The sequence below is a fragment of the Propithecus coquereli genome, unplaced genomic scaffold, assembly GCF_000956105.1.
Source record: "Propithecus coquereli isolate 6110/MARCELLA unplaced genomic scaffold, Pcoq_1.0 Scaffold227, whole genome shotgun sequence".
NCBI lineage: Eukaryota > Metazoa > Chordata > Mammalia > Primates > Indriidae > Propithecus > Propithecus coquereli.
In genome coordinates, this window is record NW_012147808.1 from 1,110,228 (window position 1) to 1,131,504 (window position 21,277).

At 37.9% G+C, this 21,277-nt stretch overlaps 1 protein-coding gene across 1 annotated transcript in view; it reads right to left on the reverse strand.

The window, feature by feature from the left end:
* The window catches only part of PHF21A (PHD finger protein 21A), a 152,728-nt gene that overhangs the window by 36,061 nt on the left and 95,390 nt on the right, over window positions 1-21,277 (reverse strand). The window contains exon 3 of the mRNA XM_012645209.1: window positions 6,806-7,012. Within this exon, the coding sequence (XP_012500663.1) occupies window positions 6,806-7,012 (207 nt within the window). The remainder of the gene's footprint in view (window positions 1-6,805; window positions 7,013-21,277) is intronic.

A 21,277-nucleotide genomic window follows, 5' to 3' on the forward strand; every position in this document is an offset into this window, starting at 1 on the left:
TCACATGAGGATTTGCATATTGCTTCAGAGGCAGTAAGCCCCAAGCTCAGATAATGGAACCTATTAACCAACTAGTATAGAAAAATACCAGTTCTTGATACCAAAGGGATATGAGGTACTACCTATAATCTCTTCTTTGGAGAACTGCTGCAGAAGTGGTCAAAGATGCAGTAAAACAAGACAAGGTGGAAACAAACACCTGAGTTTCAAAAAGACTTAGAGATCAGAGGGTGAACTTAGGTGAGAGGACTTGACTGAAGCTCCACAAGTGCTACCACAGCTTTGAGGCTGTATTTTCTAGACTTTTTACTACAATAATTAAAGGACTCAGTTACAAAACAAGAAAATATGAACAGTTTCATTACATGGTAGACACATTTACCTGGTGCTGCCAGTAACTCAAGATACACACATTTCAGGGACACAAAAATGAATCTGGCCCAACTGGTTGGTTCTGATTTTGATACTACTCTACACCTTTTTCTTCTTACTCCCTATTTGCACTGATTTGGTAGCTACTGGCCACACACAGCTATTTAAAATTAAATTGATTTAAACAAAAGAAAATCAACACTTTAGCTCCTCAGTTGCACTAGCCACATTTCAAGTGTTCAAAAGCCACATGTGGATGTACAGTGGATACAGAGAACATTTCCAACATCACAGAAAGTCCCACTGGACAGCACTGTGCCAGAGCAGCAAAGCATCCCCGCTCTCCTGGAAACACACCCAGATGACTTCCCTTATGGATTCTATTTCAGTGTCTATGTAAGTGCCTGTGTGTTAAGATGTTTGGCTCTAGGTAATTATTTATTTACATTCTCTGCCTTATGTGCACACACATTTATTATCTAATCCTTTAACATCTTTCATTTTTCTTTTAACCAAAAAATTTAATGATTTGGCCTCATCTACCTCATCATAGCCTAATCAGCATTCCTTATTAATGCCTGTAATTAAAATCACCCAAATCTTTGTTTCCTCCTCTCCAAGGCAACAACACAGGAATGGCGTGTTCTCTTTGTCATAGCCTCCTCAAATGTGAAATGGGAGTGAAAGGGCAATGCTGATATTTATTTTGGGGTATAGTGAATCATCTACTTTCTATTAGTGATGAAAACCAAACAAAAGCCAAATGCTATTTATCATTAGACACATTACAGTAGTATAGCAGCAAGGACTGACTCTATGTTACCAGCTCTTTATTGTCAGTGTTTTTAACACAGTCTGGTAGCCCTATCTTTCAACTAAAAATGTTTTAATACAAAGAACTTCTGAAGTGGTAAGCAAGTCACACCAGATGGCACTCAATCCTGGTGCTACCATGGGTTGTGGGAGTAAAAGGTCTAGTCAGGAGAATTTACTCACATAAATTTTTTTTAATTTTTCCCCTTCCCCTTCCCTTATTGACATACATTTTAAAAACAGTGGTACATGTTATTACTGCTTTACAAGAGGTCAATGTACTTTTGTTTCAAGTAAATCATTATTAGTATTTTGAGAAACCCTAAACTGATTATTCTAGAAAATACTGACTAAAATCTTAAACTCACCTGAATTATATTCTTACCATTAACCCAACACTTAAAAAACACTGAAACCTAACAAGTTTGTCCACATTTTACGTTAGCAGTTTTATTCTATTTTACAAATATTGAGTTGTGGCTGATTTCACTATACATATTCTAGCATCTGTATAGCTCCATTTGTATAGTATACAGGCACAGGACCTAGTACTATATGCTTTCATAAGAACTTTTTGAAGAATACATTGACTGTTTACTGACATCAAGACACAGGTACCGTTTAAGATCTTTAGTCCTGATCTGGTGTTTCTTCTATTTCAAGTACTAGGGAAAATAAATCAAACTCTTGGAATGTTAGGCTTTGGATGACAAAGGGAATCCAGACCTTTGAAATACAAGTCTAATGAAAATGTCTGAACTGTTCTGAAAAGAGGACAAGAAGACACAGAAAGGTGTCCAACAAGAAAGAAAATTATTTTTATGGAAGCTATGATTAGTCCTTGGCTGGTTAATGCTGTCTGAGTATGATCACCTTCAAGAGAAGGTAGCAGTTTCTCCAAAGTTTCATAAAGGAGTTCTTTAATTTTGACAAAATCTGAATTGCATGAGCTAGAAGTTAATGCAGACATAGCATGACAAGTGGTGCTAAAATTCTTTTTATTTTTTTTTTGTTACTGTTGTTGTTTACCTGCAAAGTATGAGGTATTGATTTTTTTGTTGTTGTTTTGTTTTTTTTTGTTTTGAGACAGAGTCTCACTGTGTTGCCTGGGCTAGAGTGCCGTGGCGTCAGCCTAGCTCACAGCAACCTCAAACTCCTGGGCTCAAGCGATCCTCCTGCCTCAGCCTCCCGAGTAGCTGGCCCTACAGGCATGCGCCACCATGCCCGGCTAGTTTTTCCTATATATTTTTAGTTGTCCAATTAATTTCTTTCTATTTTTTCAGTAGAGACGGGGTCTCGCTCTTGCTCAGGCTGGTTTCGAACTCCTGAGCTCAAACAATCCGCCCGCCTCGGCCTCCCAGAGAGCTAAGATTACAGGCGTGAGCCACCGCGCCCAGCCTATGAGGTATTGATTTAAAGCAGATGGACTCCAATGTATAAATCAGAATTTAGAGGGATTATTACTATAAGTTCTAATTAACCTTCACATCTATTTTAGATTATTTTGTTTGTTTAATTTTGAATGGAAAGTCACTACTGTACATTCAAGAAACCACAATAGAACTTGCTCCTTTTGTCTATAAGGGTTTATTTTCTGTTTGGTTTTATTAACTGTACTCTTCTTTACATTTGCATTATACTAGGTCATTAAATATGAAATGTCCGATTTCAAATCAAAAGTTTATTATATCTCAAAGAAGCAGTATAATTAATCAAAGTATGCGCCTAAACTATAGACACAGTTTTGCCATCTAAATGGTAGCTTGTTTATGCCAGCAGCAAAGAGGCCTGGAGAGTAAGTGGCGATGAAATCGCAAGAGGCATTTTCCACATCTTGTTGAGAATAGAATATTTTTCCTTGCAAGAAGTGGTCCAAAGTCTGGAAGAAGTGGTAGTCAGCTGGCACAAGGTCTGATGAATACGGTGGATGACAAAATTCCCAAGTCCAGCTGCTGTAGTTTGAGCAGCTGGTGGTTTGTGCAACATGTGGTCAAACGCTGTTTTCCAAGAGGATTGGCCTGTTTCTACTGACCAATCTCGGCTGTTTAATCGCAACCATCCTCATCATTTTGTCCAATTGGTTGCAGCAGACATCCACTATAATCGACTGACCAGATTTCAGGAAGCTGTAGTGGATAATATTTAATACCAGCACTGGATCACCAAACAGACATTAGATTTTTTTTGATGAATATTAGGTTTTGGATTGTGTTTTGGCACTTCATCTTTATCTGACCATTGTGCCAAATGCCTGTGATTGTCAAAAAGAATCCATTTTTCATTACATATAACAATACAGTGTAGAAATGGTTTGCCTTTATGTTGCGACAGCAAAGAGAGGCAAGCTTCAAGGTGATTTCTCTTCTGAGGCTCGTTTAATTCATGCAGTACCCATCTACCCAGCTTCTTTACCTTGCCGATTTGTTTCAAATGGTCCAATATTGTTGGAATAGTAACATCGAACCTTGCTGCTAATTCACACCTAGGTTGAGATGGATTCGCTTCCACTACAGTTTTCAGTTCGTCATTACCCACCTCGGTCTCAGGTTGCCCACGTGGCTCATTTTCAAGATTAAAATCACCTGAAGGGAACTTCTCAAACCATCGACTTACTGTGCATTCATTAGACACATCCTTCTCCAACAATTTGTTGATATTTCAAGCTGTCTGCATAGCATTGGTTCCATGACAGAACTCATATTCCAAAATAACACAAATTTTTTACTTATCCATGGTTTCACAAAAATTGCTCTAAAAAAAAATTTGAAAGATAGGCACAAGCCAAACTATGTGTTTGAAAGACTGAGGATGTACCTTCACAGTAAAAATAAAACAAGAAGTGTCAAAGTGAAATGTCAGAGATATCAACTGTCAAATGTAGTACTTAAGGAAATTGGACATGTCATACTTAATAACCTAATATCATTACAAATGAGAGGGCTGTGAATATAGGTTGAAGAGAGTATACCAGTATTCCACTGTTCTACTCTTTCACTTTTTCCTGTAGATGGGAAAATTTTCAAAATATATGTATAAGCATGAGTTGGAGTTAACTAATAAGTAAAGGGAACTGGCCCTTCTCGTCCCCACAAAGACTTTCTCATTGCTTCCTCTATGCCTTGGTATAAGCTAATCACCCAACTTAGAAAAAAAACTTCCTCCTCTTGGCATCTCCTCCCAGCCCACTCTGATTGCTACTTAATACTTATGCCTTTCTGAAGTTACATATTTAACATATGCCATATATAACCTCCCATTTGTCCCTGTCCGCATGAACCTTTAAAGACTTAAGTATGACTGCCAAAAGCCCCAGAAGTTTTGGCATGTATTGGAGGGTCTCCACCACAAGCTAGCCCCTTCCTGCCTTTTGGCCTTATCTCCCTCTCCACTGACTCATGGAATCCACACTCCAACCACACCAGCCTACTTGCTATTCCCAGGGCGTGCATGTACTTTTTTGACTCCAGACTTTTGTTCATACTGTTCTCTATATCTATGATGCTTTTTTCCCCTCTGCTCTATCCCTAGAATTCCATTCACCTGTCAAGGCACTGCCCAAATGCTACCTCCTTTCTGGTTCCTCCAGTCAGAATTACTCTATCCTCTGGTATTGTCACAGCTGTTTACTGTAAAACCAAAAATCCAGAGGATCTTTTGGCTTTTAACATTAAAGATTTGCATTAAATAAAATAATATAAAGCAAAGTTTGGCTAAATCAATTAAATATATCAGGTGGGCTACCAGAGGGAAAGCTGCTATATAACACTGTTTTGGGGATAGCCCTGGGCCCCTCACCATCCACCATCCCAAAGCAGCACAGAATTCAGACTACCAGGGAAAGGAACAGCTATTGTAAGTATTTTATAAGTATTTCTTTTGATTTATATAACGTGGAATGTTACTTGAACAGAAAGTTTCCATGGTTTAAGAGAGAAAACCCCTATGTTAACAGGAAACAATGAATTCTTCCACACTCCTGTGTAAATACTTTCTGATCAAACTCTACTTTGGAAAGAGAACAACCTAACCCAACTCTGTTTAAAATCTGACAAAAGGAATCCTATAAGCGATCTGTCGGAAGCGATACAAGTTCTGGTAAGGGGATTTTTAAAGTAAGTTTTAAATGCCTACTTTCCAAATAGCCTTGGGGTGGTGATTAGGTTAAAATTATATAGGCTGCTCTAGCTATGTGATTTACAACAGGAATTTTTATTTTGCCTTCTTTGGTTTTATAGTTTTGGCATTTCTATTTTTGGTACTAAATGGCAGTATAAAAGAGTAGTGGAATGGACAGATTTTTCAGTCAGAACATTTGGGTTTAAATCTTGGTTCCATCACATACTGCCTATACAATCTTAAGCAAATTACATAACCTTATTTTTTCTCTTCTAAAGATCAGAGATAATAACAACAACACCTTCCTCATAGGATTAGGGGGTATGTCTATTATACTGTAAAGCACCTAGGAGAGTGCTGGTATATAGTAACCTCTATTAAATGTTAACTTTCTTTAGTATTTTTTTTTTCTTTAGTATTTTTATAAATAATTCATTCTTCACTCGCAAAATGTTGCGTATGTCCCTGCCCAATGTCCCTATACAGTGAATGGCCAAACGAACTATAATATTTTTCTCCACCTATAAAGACATAGTAAAGACTTGGTGTTGGTGGGTGAGAGGTATCCATGCTTACGTTTCAGAAGGTCCTAAAGTCCTCGAAATGTACAAAAATGAGTATAGTAAATGTGAATATGTATTTTTCTTGGCAGGGATCCATAACTTTCAACAGTCTTAAAAGGATCTGTGACCCTCAAGGATCAAGAACCACTGCTCAATAGTCCCTTTTTAAAAGTTATATCCATATTACATATGAGTGTGTAGAGAACAAGCTTGAATAGTTTTCTTAACTGAATGTCATTTCCAAATATGCCCTTTCTGTGTATCTTGATTGCCTCACTATCCTTACATTTTATGCTTGTTTAAATGCCCTTTTCAGTAAAAACATTTGCACAGCTACACTAAGTTAGAATGTTATTAAGCTCCCACTTCTTAGTTCTACTTTTGACCTGTAGCTTCCATTTCAGATTCCCATCAGTGTATTAGAACAGATTCATTTTCTCATGAATATGGACTTAAAATGAATATTTTGTTCCTATGAATAATGGAAATATAGCATTCTTCTGAATGCTTCTTTCTACTTGGTCCCAAGAGCACTGATCCTCGAATAGCTCTATGGCTAATTGATTAGAATTCCAGAAAAACAATTCCAGAAGAGGTCAAGTCATAGACTTTTAGAACAAGTATAAATAAATACCTCCAGAAATTCAAAATAAGATTTTAATTCCGTTGTAATGCACAGAAGTGATTTTTTTCTTTGTCACTGACTACCTTTGCCCTCTTCTTTGGACAGGTGGGAAATCATTTAACTTTTGCTCCTTAGTAATGTTATTTCCTTCTGCCAATGATTTCAAGTGATACTTATCCCAGTTATAGTACAAAAAAGTAACCCAAATAACTTTTGTTTAGTTCTAGTTGAGCTTAGCACAGTCTGAAACAGGATCCATTCTACATGACCACCAACCTACAACATGAAGCCTGCAATGCTCCATCTACACTTTTACCTGTGAAGCAGTCAAGTTGGGAGAGGGTGCAGCCGACTGCTGGGCGTGGTGGTGGTGGTACTGCTGTTGTTGCTGTAGTTGCTGTAGTGGTTGCTGCTGTGCTGTTTGTAGTTTGTTTTCAGATTGTGGCAATGACTGTATTTGGAACTTGTCTGGTTGTTCTTGCTTTACTATCAGGTTCTTCCGTAGCTGTTCAACTACTCTTTTCTGTCAAATGAAGATAAAAAGAAATAAAATCTATCAGAATACTGTTCCATCAGGTGCATGGAAATACGCAGCAATTATATTTCTCTGACATCTTTTCTATAACTAGCTTCATCTAAAACTTGTTACATCTAAAATTTATACAGATTCTACATATGAGGAGTTCAAAGCACTTAATAGACATTACTGCTAATATGAAACTGATGGTGTAAAAATCATTTTATGTATAAAGGGCAACTGAGGCACACAGATGGAAAAAAGTGAAAGAGATCCCACAGCAGAGTTCCAATTTCTTGACTATTACTAGCTTAGTGTGCGAGGCTGGAAGGGCAGTATAGTGCAGCAGTAAAGAACATGACTCCAGAGCCATCCTGCTTCAACTCATACTGCATACGCACATCATACTGCAACCCATATTGCATATTCAATTCATATGCTGTATGATGTTGGGCAATTTTCTTAACCTACCTGTGCCTTGTTGTCCTGCTTTATGAAATTAAAGGATGATTAGCAATACCATTCTTATGAGCAAATATATACAAAGAGCTCTGAACCATGACTAGCACATTTTTAGTTGTCATCATCACCATTATTGTTTTAGAGACAAGGTCTCACTATGTTGCCCTGGCTGGAATGCAGTGCCTACTCACAGATACGACTGATTGTAGCACCTTGCAGCCTTGAACTCCTGGGCTCTAGTGACCCTCCCGCCTCAGCCTCTTGAGTAGCTGTGGCTACAGGAGTGCACCACTGCACCCAGCTTATTATATTTTACATCTGATAACACAGACACCAGCCATGCTACTTTTTATTAAGCAAACAAACATCATGTATCTATCCCAGTTTAAAACATGAACATGAATTTTTAAACAAAGAAACTTGATCCCAGCAATATGCAATATAAACAAAAGACACTCTACTGAAATATAACTCACAAGCAGGACTTCTTTGCTGGGATAGGATCTGTGGAAATGCACACATTTGTTTAGGCAGAGTAGGGACTTAGCTATATGGGATGAAAACTAAAGTCAAGGTTTCTTGAACTTTCTAGACCTTGTTCAAATCTGAGATAAATATGTTTTGGGATACCTTCATTATTATAATACATTTCAACAGAATGTAAGCCCCATGAGGGAAGGGACTTACGTTGTTCATAACAATACTATGTACTTACAGCTATGCTGCTGAGTAAACGCCTTTGTTCTCTTCACATAATGTGTAAAGTGATGGGACCAAAGACCAGCAAATGGCTCAGAGAATACATACAGCAACTATTTGGGGTCATACTTGGGCTCTGACTCTTCTGTCCTAATGGCTAGAAGAAAATATAAGCAACATTCCTTTCATACACTTTCAAGTGAGTTTATCAGCTGAGGTGTGCTATTCCCGATAAAAATAGATGGCTAATTTCTAATAGAGATTATGAATGGAGAAAAAGAAGTAAATGAAGAGCTTTAAATAAAGTATTAAATGAAACCATAAAGGCCAGATTAATTTTCAAATTCCTACTTATGGCTTCATAACCAACTTCCCATATTCTCTAAAGAATCTAAACCTAAAGGCTACTCATTTAACATATTTGAATATTAAAATATTTACAAAATGGGGCTGGATGTGGTGGCTCCTGCCTATAATCCTAGCACTCTGGGAGGCTGAGGCAGGAGGATCCCTTGAGCTCAGGAATTCAAGATCAGCCTGAGCAAGAGCGAGACCCCGTCTCTACCAAAAAATAGAAAAAATTAGCCGGGTGTGGTGGCATGCGCCTATAGTCCCAGCTACTCAGGAGGCTGAGGCAGGAGGATCACCTGAGCCCAGGAGTTTAAAGTTGCAGTGAGCTATGATGATACCACAACACTCCACCCAGGGCAACAGAGCAAGACTGCTCCAAAAAAAAAAAAATTTACAAATTGAATTTTTAAAACCTTTAAGTCAATACAAAATACAGCCTTGAGAAAATTTTTCATATTTGTATTATCGAATCTTTTAGATAACTAAAATATCACATGAAGGCCAATTTCTGGGAAAAAAAATTCTGTTGTATACTATATTCTGCTAGCACTGCCTGACTAAATATTTTTTAAAAAAGTATGCAGAGTCTAAAGTCTTTGCAGAAACCATCTGCAGAATAACCAAAATGTAAATTAATAAAATATCAAATGCTTATAAAATTAACTTTCAAGTCTTCAAAATTCTATTTCTCAAGTATAAAAGGCAGAATAATTGAACCACTGTAGTTTAGGAGAAGGGCTGGTAATAGCAGTGGTACTGTAGATAATTTTGAGTATCTCATGCGGATTTTAGTGCTTGGTGACTGCCAGAACATTTAGACATTTAAAAAATTAAATAATTACTTAGAGTTTTTTTCAGTCCTCTTCTCCATCAGATATCAAACATATTAACAAACTAACTAAAGTGCTGCATCAGCAGCCAGAGAAAGGGACTCCAAGAACCCTCACAAAAACAGCTCGAATTGGGAAGGAGAAAAACCAAGAGGAAATAATACAACACAAATGTGACACCTGCCAAAAAACAAACTTTTTACAAAGACGGCACAGGAAACTAATTACTATAAACAGGCTCAAAAGGAAAGGGTGTTTTTCTTTTCCACAGCCATCCTTAGGAAATACAGTGTGCTCTCCTACTTACTGCCTAACTAAAGTAAACTAGAAACAAGAGACAAGAAGCCCAGAACCTGCTCCCAGTGTTAAGTACAACCGAAGGGAACAGCAGGAGAAGCAACAAGAAAGGGATGCAGGCTACAGTACTCTTCAGCCACATGGCTAGAGCAAGATGATGCCCAACCAGAACCAGAATCAGGAGAGTGGGAGTCAAGTGAGTCAATGGCCTTCACCACTCTTCCTCCCCAGGGCCTGAAACAAAGCCCATGGAAGCCTGGGGGTGGGGGAGAAACAGGATCAAAATACTTGCAAACTTACATTAGTCCTTGAGAGGAGGGGGAAAAAAAAGGAAGAAGAAAGAGAAAGAGCCGTGCATATTCGAAATGGGTCAGATCATATAAGCTGGGTAAAGTTTTCTTTAAAAGACGGCTCTGGTATTTCAAAGTGCCACGCAGAAATGCATCACCCCTCACTCCATGCTGTGTTCACCAGATTAGAATAATACCATGTGTGCCACTGTGCCTGTCTGTGGATGTCTGTGAAATTTTTTTAAAAATCAAGGTTTAGGGGAAGCACTGATGCCTTCTATCACTTAAATATATATGACTGCAGTTCAAAACAAATGATTGAAAGCTGGGTGAGCTCTGAAGTAGAGGAGCTCCATAGGCAGAGGCTCCGCATACTCTTTTAAGGACTGGCTAATAAAGGAGAGTTGCTATGCATATTATCTGGCTTTTCCAAATCCCACAATCCAGTCTCGTTCTAGTTCAGTCTTGCAGCTCTGGCAAACAACAACACTCATATGACTTCAGCAGGACCCCAATCTAGGTCAGTTATCACTCCTGGGTGGCAGCAAGAGAATACAGCAAAAATGTTTCATAAATCCTAGCTGTGTGGTATCATGCAAAGTTCTCAATGCCCCCTATACAGAGGAGATCTTATCTCTATAGGAGATTAGCCTATATTTTTACTATTACACATTTTAAAAAAGAAATCATGACTTTTACTGGTCATTAATGAAGACTATACTGGCATAAACAATTTGCTATTTTCAGTGGTACCCACATATAAAGTGAGTTATCTTGGAATTCACTGAAGCTTTAAGAAAATGCTAAATTTCACAAACTGGCCATTCATCATTCACTAATAAGTTAATGGGGGTTAAAAGAAAGGAAAAAAACGAAGGAAATGGGAAAAAAAGCTGGGAAGAACAAAGCAGAAGAGAGGGGAAAAAGCTAGTAACTTATCACCTTTCCTTAATGTATTTTCCATAAACAATAGGCCAATGTGTGCCAGGCCTCCAGAACGGCTAGCACCACCCCCTTCAATCCATCTGTCAAGAACTGCTCCATAAACCCAGCATGTGACCCGGAGCCTCAGATTCCCTTGACATTCGCATCACTGGGTTTCATCAGGGCTTGTTCAGGCAGAAGAGTTCACAGAGCCTCTGACACTTCAAGTCTCAGTTTCCAAGACAGGTAGTCACGGTGATCAATACTGTGACATTCAATGATACTATCAACATGTTCACATGACAGCAAGACACATTCTGAAGAAAAATACGAAGTTTTATAGGTCCAATATAACAAGAAATCAGGTTCGTTTTTCTACCATTTAAGTCAACTATTCCAAGTTCCATGGCTTTAGTCAGCACAGAAGGGAGAAGGAGAGATGGAAGGACAGCCCCCATTCCTCCAATCGAGGCACCAGTTTATTTCCATCAACACATTCTCACACAAATTTTAGAAAGCTTTTCTCAAAAGGAACTCCAGGCCCAGGCCCTGCCCTCCACAACTGGACGTCAGTGCTTTGAGTCTTTGCTTATGGTCAATTCAACTTGTGCTCTACATTACCTGTTTTGTACCAATTATGAGAGTGCCACACCCACTCAAGACATCTTACATAGTATTGCCTTGAAAAGTCATCCTTTTTTTTCCTTCCATGAATTAACATACAATCTAAAAATATAACCTTCATCGTTCACATCAGTGGTTGACAGAGACTTGTAACTTTTCACAAATCTAGAAAGTCAAGAACAAATCTTACTCATCTTCATACTTAAAATGCAGTAAAAATCTTTCTAGGGCTTAACATTTACTCATTGCTCAAAATGAAACCAGGGATACTAAAATTTTTATGTGCAGAAAAACTAACCTGGAGAAATTTATATTTATTGATGAAATCAGAATTTACTCAAAGAGGAAAAAACCCTTTCTACTGGCCAACTGAAAGTCAACCACTTGCATTTGTAATTAACACCAATATTCATCAACACTAAGGATGCAGGAAGGAGATATGATCTTCAGAATGTGCCACACAATTATCCTCTAACAGGGTAGGCCAGGCACAGTAGCTTATGTGTGTAATCCTAGCACTTTGGGAGGCCCAGGCAAGAGGATCGCTTGAGCCCAGGAATTTTAGAGTACAGTGAACTATGAGGATGCTACTGTACTCTAGCCCAGACAACAGAGCAAGACTCTGTCTTGGGTCACAGGGAGAGGAACAGGGTACGTGTTACTGGCATAACATTGGCATAACATTATGATAAAATTACAATCCACAGTAAAAGGTATCAATTGTTTAAAGGAAACAGAAAATCAAGTGACAACTTCACCATTTTATGAACAAAAACACAGAATGCAATTTTATGAGCAAAAACACAGGAAAAGAAGCTACAAATACAAGATATACCCCTTCCTTAACACAGTAAGTAAAATTCAATGGGAGAATGTGCACTGAAGTTATTGGAGGGAAATGGTCCCGGGGAGACACAGGATAGAATTATAACAGAGGAGGAGGAGGAAGAATATTGGTGGCAGCAGCTATAAAAATATACTTAGCTAAAAATAATTGCATTCTTTTCATTTTGTAAGATACTAGAAAGTTTTCCCCAAACTCTCTCAGATTCAGTTTCAGGGTTAGAATTAGACAAACAGCTTCTATCCTCTGTTAACATTTTTAAAAAGTATATATCCTTTTAAAATACCACCTGTTTGACAGAAGCAGTATCTATAATCTCACCTTATATGGTAAACTGGACATGTTGTCTACCAAAGAGGGTTTATTTCCTGGTTTTGAGATTTGGGAATATAGGTAATTATCGTTCTGCAAGGTGTCACAGAATTTGTACAGTACAATACTAATGAATTAAGGAACAGCAGCAGCTGTAATTATCAGAGACTTTTTCAATAAAGTTCAAAATTCTCTGCATGGATATTTAACAGATGGTAGAGAATGCATATGTCATGGTATTGATTAGACAGATTTTGGCTTACTTTTTTAATTAAAAATATATTCTTTGGGGTTTATTCTTCCTTCAAGAGAGAGAGAGACACACACACACACACCTGTTTGTATTAATAAATTTTACATCCCATCTCCACAGGAGATTAGACCTTTTATTCATATCAATGGGATTTATAGTCCCTCTTTATAGGGGATTATACCCTTTATTTGCTAGCCTGATTGAAATGCAGTTTACATTTTAAAGTTTAATTTATTCATGCTCCAATAGGTAACTCAACCCCACCTTCCCCCCTAACTTGATATGTACGACTATAAAAGACTGTTAATATTGCTGTAGTCAAACTTTGCCTAAATCTAGGGACCCTTCTAAGAACCTGGGACTGCCTTTAATTCGCATCAAACAGGAAAGAGTGTGGCTGTGGTACTCAACAGAGATGTGACCATGGAGAATTCCAGATTCTAACACGTAACACATATGAAGATGCTGAGGCAAAATGGTAGAAACACAGAGACTACAAAAGAATACTGCATACTGGGAATGGTATTTGTAATATATTTCTCTATGATAAAAGACCAAGAAGGCCAAAGTCAGAAAGCAGTTGGCTTACATTTAAGTTTTCTACATTTCTTTGAAACACTACCTATACTGTCCTCCTTGCTTCAGAAAATGTTGAAATGTTGAAGATCAAATGAATTAATGGTAGGGAATGTTTATGAAACCAGTGATGGAAACCAACGAATAATATGATTTGTCCAGTATGAATTTTTAACTCAGGGTAATAGCTAATTAAATATGACTTTTATTTCTAATGTCAATTATATTTCAATCACTTGATTTTTAACATTTAATCAAATGTTGTAAGGTTAATTCAAACTGTTATTTATTTGGTTTTTTTAAAATGAGAATTGCCCCCAAAAAAACAGAGTTAAGAAAGCAAATGCTACCTGTTGCCTTTATATCTCAGAAATCAAACACATTAGGGAATATATCCCTGTGTAGAATCTAGGTACAGTACAGATTTCCTATTCCTCTACAGTGGTTCAAGGCCATAATTCTAAATGCATAAAACAGATGTCCAATTTAAATGTAACCTGACCCAGCAAAGACCCTAGGCACAGTAATGAGGACAGCAGAAAAAAAACATAAGAACCATTTATCTGCACGATTTAGCTATTTGCTAACATAAAAAAGTACCTGAATCATTGTTTGTGCCACAATGAGATATGACACAGAGGCTATTAATTTGTAAATTAAGCTCCAGTACAGAAAAATGCCCACCCCTCTATAACTATCTGTTTACACAACACCACTGCAGACACCACTAGCATGTCATTCATCATTCCATGGCTCTATCTCACAACCTAAAAGGCAGGATTGCCTTGTTAACATCAGAGGTGTCTTACACACTATAGAAATTCTCTCATTCCTCTGCCCTGAAGCTGCTATGGTCTTCCTCACAAAAGAATTATGATTGCAGATGGGTGCACAGTAGCTGTCTGTGACAAGGTGGATGTGAAAATGCAATTTAAGTACAGTGATGATTCTAAAATGGGGGGAGGAGAAGGGTGGAACAAAGCTAAAAAACCTCTACCGTTTTATGGAACACTGCTCAGATAAAACAGATTGTTTTACATACTCCAAGCCCTGGGTACCATGTGAGATAATGTAGGAAGCACCCTTTTTACAAAAACACTAAGTAGAATCAGATATTGGAAGAGGTAAACATAATAATAATTTTTTAACTTTCTTTCTTTTTTTCTTTTTTTGAGACAGGGTCTTGCTCTATTGTCCAGGATGGAGTGCAATGGCATGATCATATCTCACTGCAGCCTAGAACCAGCCTGGGCAACACAGTGAAAACCTGTCCCTACAAAAATAAAAACTTAGTGGCACCTGCCTGTAGTCCCAGCTACCTGGGAGACTGAGGCAAGAGGATTGTTTGAGCCCAGGAGTTTGAGGTTGCAGTGAGCTATGATGATGCCACTGTACTCTAAGTCCAGGCAACAGAGCAAGACCTTGTCTTCAAAAAAAAAAAGAACAGAAAACGCAAATAGTGTAAGAAGGACATACTGTGTCAGGCAGTATATATCATGTAGAAAATATTCTATGATGAAATGTAGTATTTTCCTTACATTTAAACAAAAGTAACCCTTATTAATAATTAAATACTGACATTTTCACTTGGGAAGTATTTTAACAAAAGTACATCCTAAACATGACATTCTTGCTTAAAAACATAATTTTTTTATCATCTACGGTAATAACATAAACACATAGATTTAAAATGATTCTAAAGCTATAAAATGAGTATCTCTTAATTTCAAAGTATTCACAATTTTAGTAGTTTAATTTATCACTAAGTATTTGTCACAAGCATTTAAAGAGAAAAATGAACTGTGTTACAAATTTACTTTCTGACAAGACTCCACATCAAACAACAGGGAGGGAGAAATTCCATCACCCATGTAGGCTGCCAAAATGACAGATGGTTAAATTCAAGGGATTGGATCTTCCAAGACACGTGACAAAGGATGATGTGCACCATTCTGTATTTAATCTGAGTTTTTTGCATCACAGGAGAAACCTAAACTCACGTTTCAGAATTTCAGAGCAAGTTTGCTTTTTTGTTTTAAATCGTGAGTACTAGAAATTGTATTAAAGAGAAAGGTTCAGCAATATAGAAGAAAAGCATGAATAATCTCTTAATGAATAAAATGCTTTCGGTTAAAAATTTAAGTATTTTAATTAATCTTTTTTTTTTTTTTTTTTTTTTTTTGAGACAGAGTCTGGCTCTGTTGCCCTGGCTAGAGCGCCGTGGCGTCAGCCTAGCTCACAGCAACCTCAAACTCCTGGGCTCAAGCGATCCTCCTGCCTCAGCCTCCTGAGTAGCTGGGACTACAGGCATGTGCCACCATGCCCGGCTAACTTTTTCTATATATATTTTTAGTTGTCCAGATAATTTTTTTGTACTTTTTTCAGTAGAGACGGGGACTCGCTCTTGCTCAGGCTGGTCTCAAACTCCTGACCTTGAGCGATCCACCAGCCTCGGCCTCCCAGAGTGCTAGGATTACAGGCGTGAGCCACCGCGCCCAGCCTTAATTAATCTTAAATGTAAAGAAAAACATTTTTCACAGGCTATAAAAATAATGAAATCTAATCCACAAATCTCTATACAAATACTTAAAGTCTTTACGCACACACCCACTCCTATACATATATACCAAGTTTTAGAAAGGGTGGAATGGCCACAGTAAAAATGACATATTTTTATCTCCTTCTAGCGTACTTCTTAGTGCTGAAGGTATAGCTCATGCTTTTACTATCCTGTTCTCCACTGTCCACATACAACAAAAGTACTAAGGTACAGGGTCAAAAGATAGAGGATACTGTACTGAATGTAAGGTCAGTCCCTTGATTTAAAAAAAAAAATAGATTCTATTTTTTAGAGCAGTTTTAGGTTCAGAGCAAAACTGAGCAGAAAGTACAGAATTCCCACAAACTCCTTCGCCTACACATACACCTCCCCACAATCAACATGCCATCCCACAGCAGAACATTCGTTACAATCGATGAACCCATACTGACATACCATTATCACCAAAGTCCATAATTTACATCAGGCTTCACTGTTGGTGCTGTACATTCATAGATTTGGACACATGTATAATGACACGTATCCACCATTACAGTATCATAGAGCGTAGTGTTATTGCCCCCAAATTCCTCTGTGCTGTGCCTGTTCATCCCTCCAGCATCTTCATAGTTTTGTCTTTTCCAGCATGTCATACAGTTGAAATCATACAGTATGTAGCCTTTTCAGATTGATTTCTTTCACTAAGTAGTATGTATTTAAGGTTCCTTCATGTCTTTTCATGGTTTGATAGGTTTTTTTTTTTAGCTCTGAATAATATAGCACTATCTGAATAAACTACAGTAGTCCCTTGATTTTTTTCAGCCTAATGTGGTAGCTGGTGAATTCTATAATGGTTACAATAAAAACAAAGCAATAATATCAGATAGATATTACTTGCCAGGTAGAATACTGAGACTCTGAGCAGGTGACTTAACCTAGATTTCAAATCAGTGGTAGAGTCAGAATTAAAGAGTTTTAGCTCCCAATAATTAATTCCATACCCCACCTCAAATCCTCAACACCATTATTTGACTTGCTGGTAAGGATTTGAAACCCTTGCATTGTGTGTGTATATATACACACATACAAACACACATACACACATTATATAAATAGCTGCAGTAAGTCACAAAAATACCTAGTTAAACCTTAATTATATATGTGTGTGTGTGTGTGTGTGTGTGTGTGTACACACATTTTCCTCCCTCACTCTGCTTTTAGAAAAAGTAGAGAGGCAGTATTGTGCAGTAGAAATAACACAATGGGTCACAAAATCTGGGTTCTACTCTCATATCTGTCACTAAACAGGGTTTGTGACCTTTGGTAAGTTATTTATCTAGTCTTGGCCCTAGCTTCTGCATTCAGTCTCTAACATTCTCTTCTGTTAAAATTCTATGCATCTCTGAATGGCAAGAATACAATCTCCTGATGTATACCTTCCAACTCTATAGCTCTGTACAAAGAAAACTAATGCTCACAATGATGATCCTGACACATCCCAAAGAAGCTAAATCATTAAAGAATAGTTTCATTCAGGGGTTAAAAACTCACATGAACATGTAAACTCAATTACGTTTTACATAGACATGTAATCTGACGATTACCTATTGACAGGTAGGTAATGTAAATGAATGAAGCAGGCAAGGTGTAAGATAATAGGGAGTGATGGGGACTAAGGTCAACTGGAGAGGGAATGCCGTGTCTAAAGGCACTAATAAGTGAACTGCTTTTAATATTGCAAGTCAAACAAAATATCTTTGCTGTGAAATAAAGCCCATGGGCTACCAATTTTCAACCCACAGACAGTAATTACACTCACTGAACTATGGCTACTAGGAGAGAAAAATGGAATCAGATGTTACTTAGAAAATCTTTCAACAAAATAAGATTAATCAAAAAAGATTTCAGATAACCAGAAAATTAAAATGGCCTCCTGGCTAATCAAAATTGTACTATACCATAAGGGATGTGACTTTAGTGGGAAGATGCACAGACAAAAAGCAAGTTACCAATGGGTACTAAGGAAATATGGCAAGATAAAGTATCTGAAGACACAGGGAGACAGACAACTATGTAGAAAATATAAAGGAGAGAATAAAACATTTAGTAATAATATATTTCATAATTTTGCCTACTTTATCAAAATAGCTTAAAGTACCTTACAGATAATTTAATACATCACATAAAACTGACATAGAGATAAACTGGAATCAGCTTCTCTACCATTGAACTGCAGCTGTCTCGTGGATTGAAGAAAGCAGTTGTTTAAAGAATTGTACAGTGTAGGTCAGAAAACTGAAAACTACTTTGGTGAAGCCGTCTAGGGAATAATGGTAAGCAAAATGTAATCATCAGACTTGGAATCCAACCAGAAGACTTAAACTAACATCTTCTGTACTTAACTAGCTTTCGTTTTTGAGCACTCTTATTTTTTAAAACCATTTAATTTACATGATTAAGAAAATAAGGAATTTACGTTATAAACATATGAACTATTTAATAATTTTTCAAGAATCTTACTGAGTAAACCCCAAATGAAAAATGATGGTATCATTTCCCTAATGATGTGATTTTTTTAGCATAATTATTAATATGTGTTTAGGCAGCACTTTATACTTGTAAATGTTCACACCCTCCTATAAGATTCTCATGACTATTTGGGGTGGATTAAGTTAACCATCATTGATTCAGATGGGGAAACCGAGGCACATGGTGATGGGTGACCAGTCAAAAGTTACACAGTTATGTGACAGTAAAATGGGCATTAGCATACACAATCTCTATCACCCAGAAAACTAGTTTGAAGGAAGCTCCGTTCACCGAACAAAAAGCTGGAGCTCATTTTTCTGAGCCAGCTTTCCTGGGGCTGACAGGAGGCTGGGTGGTATCCAAGCAGACTGACTGCATGCAGAGTACACCAGTGAAGAGCCAGGCCAAGGGAGAGAGATGTCCTTTACTGGTCCTAAGTCTTTAGATACAGTAAACTGCCAGGAAACAAAGTGAGGCTGTTGAGATCCAAGGAAGTACAGTAACCTGTACAACAAACTGAAGGGGCCAAGCAGGAGAGGAGCCAGAGGATGCAGTAAAGGTGGAAAATGGGATGGTCAGAGATGATGCATGGACAGCTCGAGACATGGCTCTGGAGTATATTACGTAGATCGTGCCTGTTGTGAGGCAAATTTCCCACAAACTGTTCTGAGTACTTAGAAGGGATGGGGATGTTCTTAAAGGGACGAGGCAGAGCTGGATAACTTGCTCGAAAATACCAGAGAGACTGTACTTCTGTCACCTAAGATAGTCTCTCTGGCAGGACAGCTGAGCAGGGGTACACGCTGGGGCCAACCCAACAAGAATGATATGCTTTCTCATCTATAAAGTATGATGAACAATTTTAAGATTCTGTTGCTAATCTTCTAACCTCAAGCCAAAAACTTCAATTCTGGAATAATGACTTCAATTTTATAAACGGAGTGGACATTGGCAACATTTAGACTGGTAAAATGTTGGGCTCTAGTGGATTTTTAAAGGAATAAATCACTAAAAACTTTACTTACTTGCCACTAAAGTAAAGCTAGATTTAAAAATTTTATTCACTAACAGATTTATCTTATTGCCATAAAAACTATATAGCTATTTTTTCTTTCGAAATAGAGCACAGATAATCAAAATCCATATGCAAGAGGGCTGGGAAATAACATTATGAACCACAGACAGAGGTTATAAAACCAGTCTCCCTGCTTTCAGAGCTGCTGCTAGGATTCTGGCTGCCCCTCCTCCACCTAGCATGCACGACCAAGGCTCAGTCAGTAAGACTGCTGTGCAAGTGACACAGCCGTCACTTCTGCTTAGTCTCCACAGGCCTAACGTATGCGATGCTGAATTTACTTATCCTCAGTAGGTACTACAGCCTCACCCAGAGAGGTTATGTTTTAGGTTTTGCGAGAACAAGACATCAGGGGTTTTGTTGTTGCTGCATCATTCTGTAACACCTTATTTCAACTCTGTGCTGAGCCGGCAAAAGCACTAAATCAACCTGACTCTGCTTAGCTTACCCTTCAGATGCTCCAGTAGCAGGACGACTTTGCAACATTCACTGGCAGCGTGACACGCTAGTTAACACAGATTTGTCTAATCATCACACCCTTTGAATATCTCCCTGGTCTCTGTCCTCATCCTCCTCTGCTGCATTTTCCTTACTAAATATTTCCTATAATATTTTCAACCAAAGGACACAAGAACTCCATCTTGAGCCCACAGAAATGTGTGTAATCTCTGTACTCTATGCAGACCCTGGGAGAAAGACCTAATTGTCAGACTGTACTGAGCTTCCTACAATCTACTCTGCTTAGATGCTGAGAATAAAATTATTTCCATCCCCTTAATAAGAATCTAGTTGACTGAAGGATGGCTGTGAGGGCAAGTATGACGGACTTGCTTGGAGAAAAGTAGGGATATTTGTTGTCTGACGGATACAAAGGAATGGACCCCACTCATGTGCAGGCTGTCAGCTTTGCCACTAATCAGAGGGGACAAAGCACCTTTAGGAGAAGAAAATGGAAAAAACTGAGTGGAAAAGAAAAGGGGCCCAAAAGTACAATGTTCAACAAGCAGCTCTTCTTGGTGGTTGAAGGTGCTCCTTTCCTGAGACTCCCTGTAACAGGAAGGAATCATTCCTACACAGGGGTGCATACCTACACTTCACAGGGTGTTTGTTTGTGTGACAGTTATACTGTCATAATTTTAGACGGTTAAACCTCTGCTCTAGGGTTTATAAAAGATCAGAGCACTTGTCACTCTTGGTGCAGGTAGAGTGAGATAGAGTGGTTGAGCAGTTCATTTTTCTTTATAATTACACTCCATTAACCTTCCACATGAGAGCTCCCCTGTGCTTTCACACCAGCAGCACCAACTGGCTGCATTTGATAAGGCTCTACAGAGTCTGCAAGACCAGCACATGCAACAAAAGGAATACTTTAATACTGCAGACTTAAGCAGAAGCTGAACGCAGCTCCAGCTCTGTCACTTATTGGCTCACAGATTCAGCTCAATTATACACGTACAGACAAAAGCATAAAGCTGGAAACCAGCAAACAAATGATGGAAGCTTATTTAAATAAAAAGTGATACAAAAATCTTCTAGTAATCTTCACAATATTAAAACCCCAAATTTATTATTATTTTCCTAATCTTTGATAATGTGGCATCTTATAAGAAATACAGGATATAGTACTCAATACACTAAAGCTTACAGGGTAACACGATTATAGGGT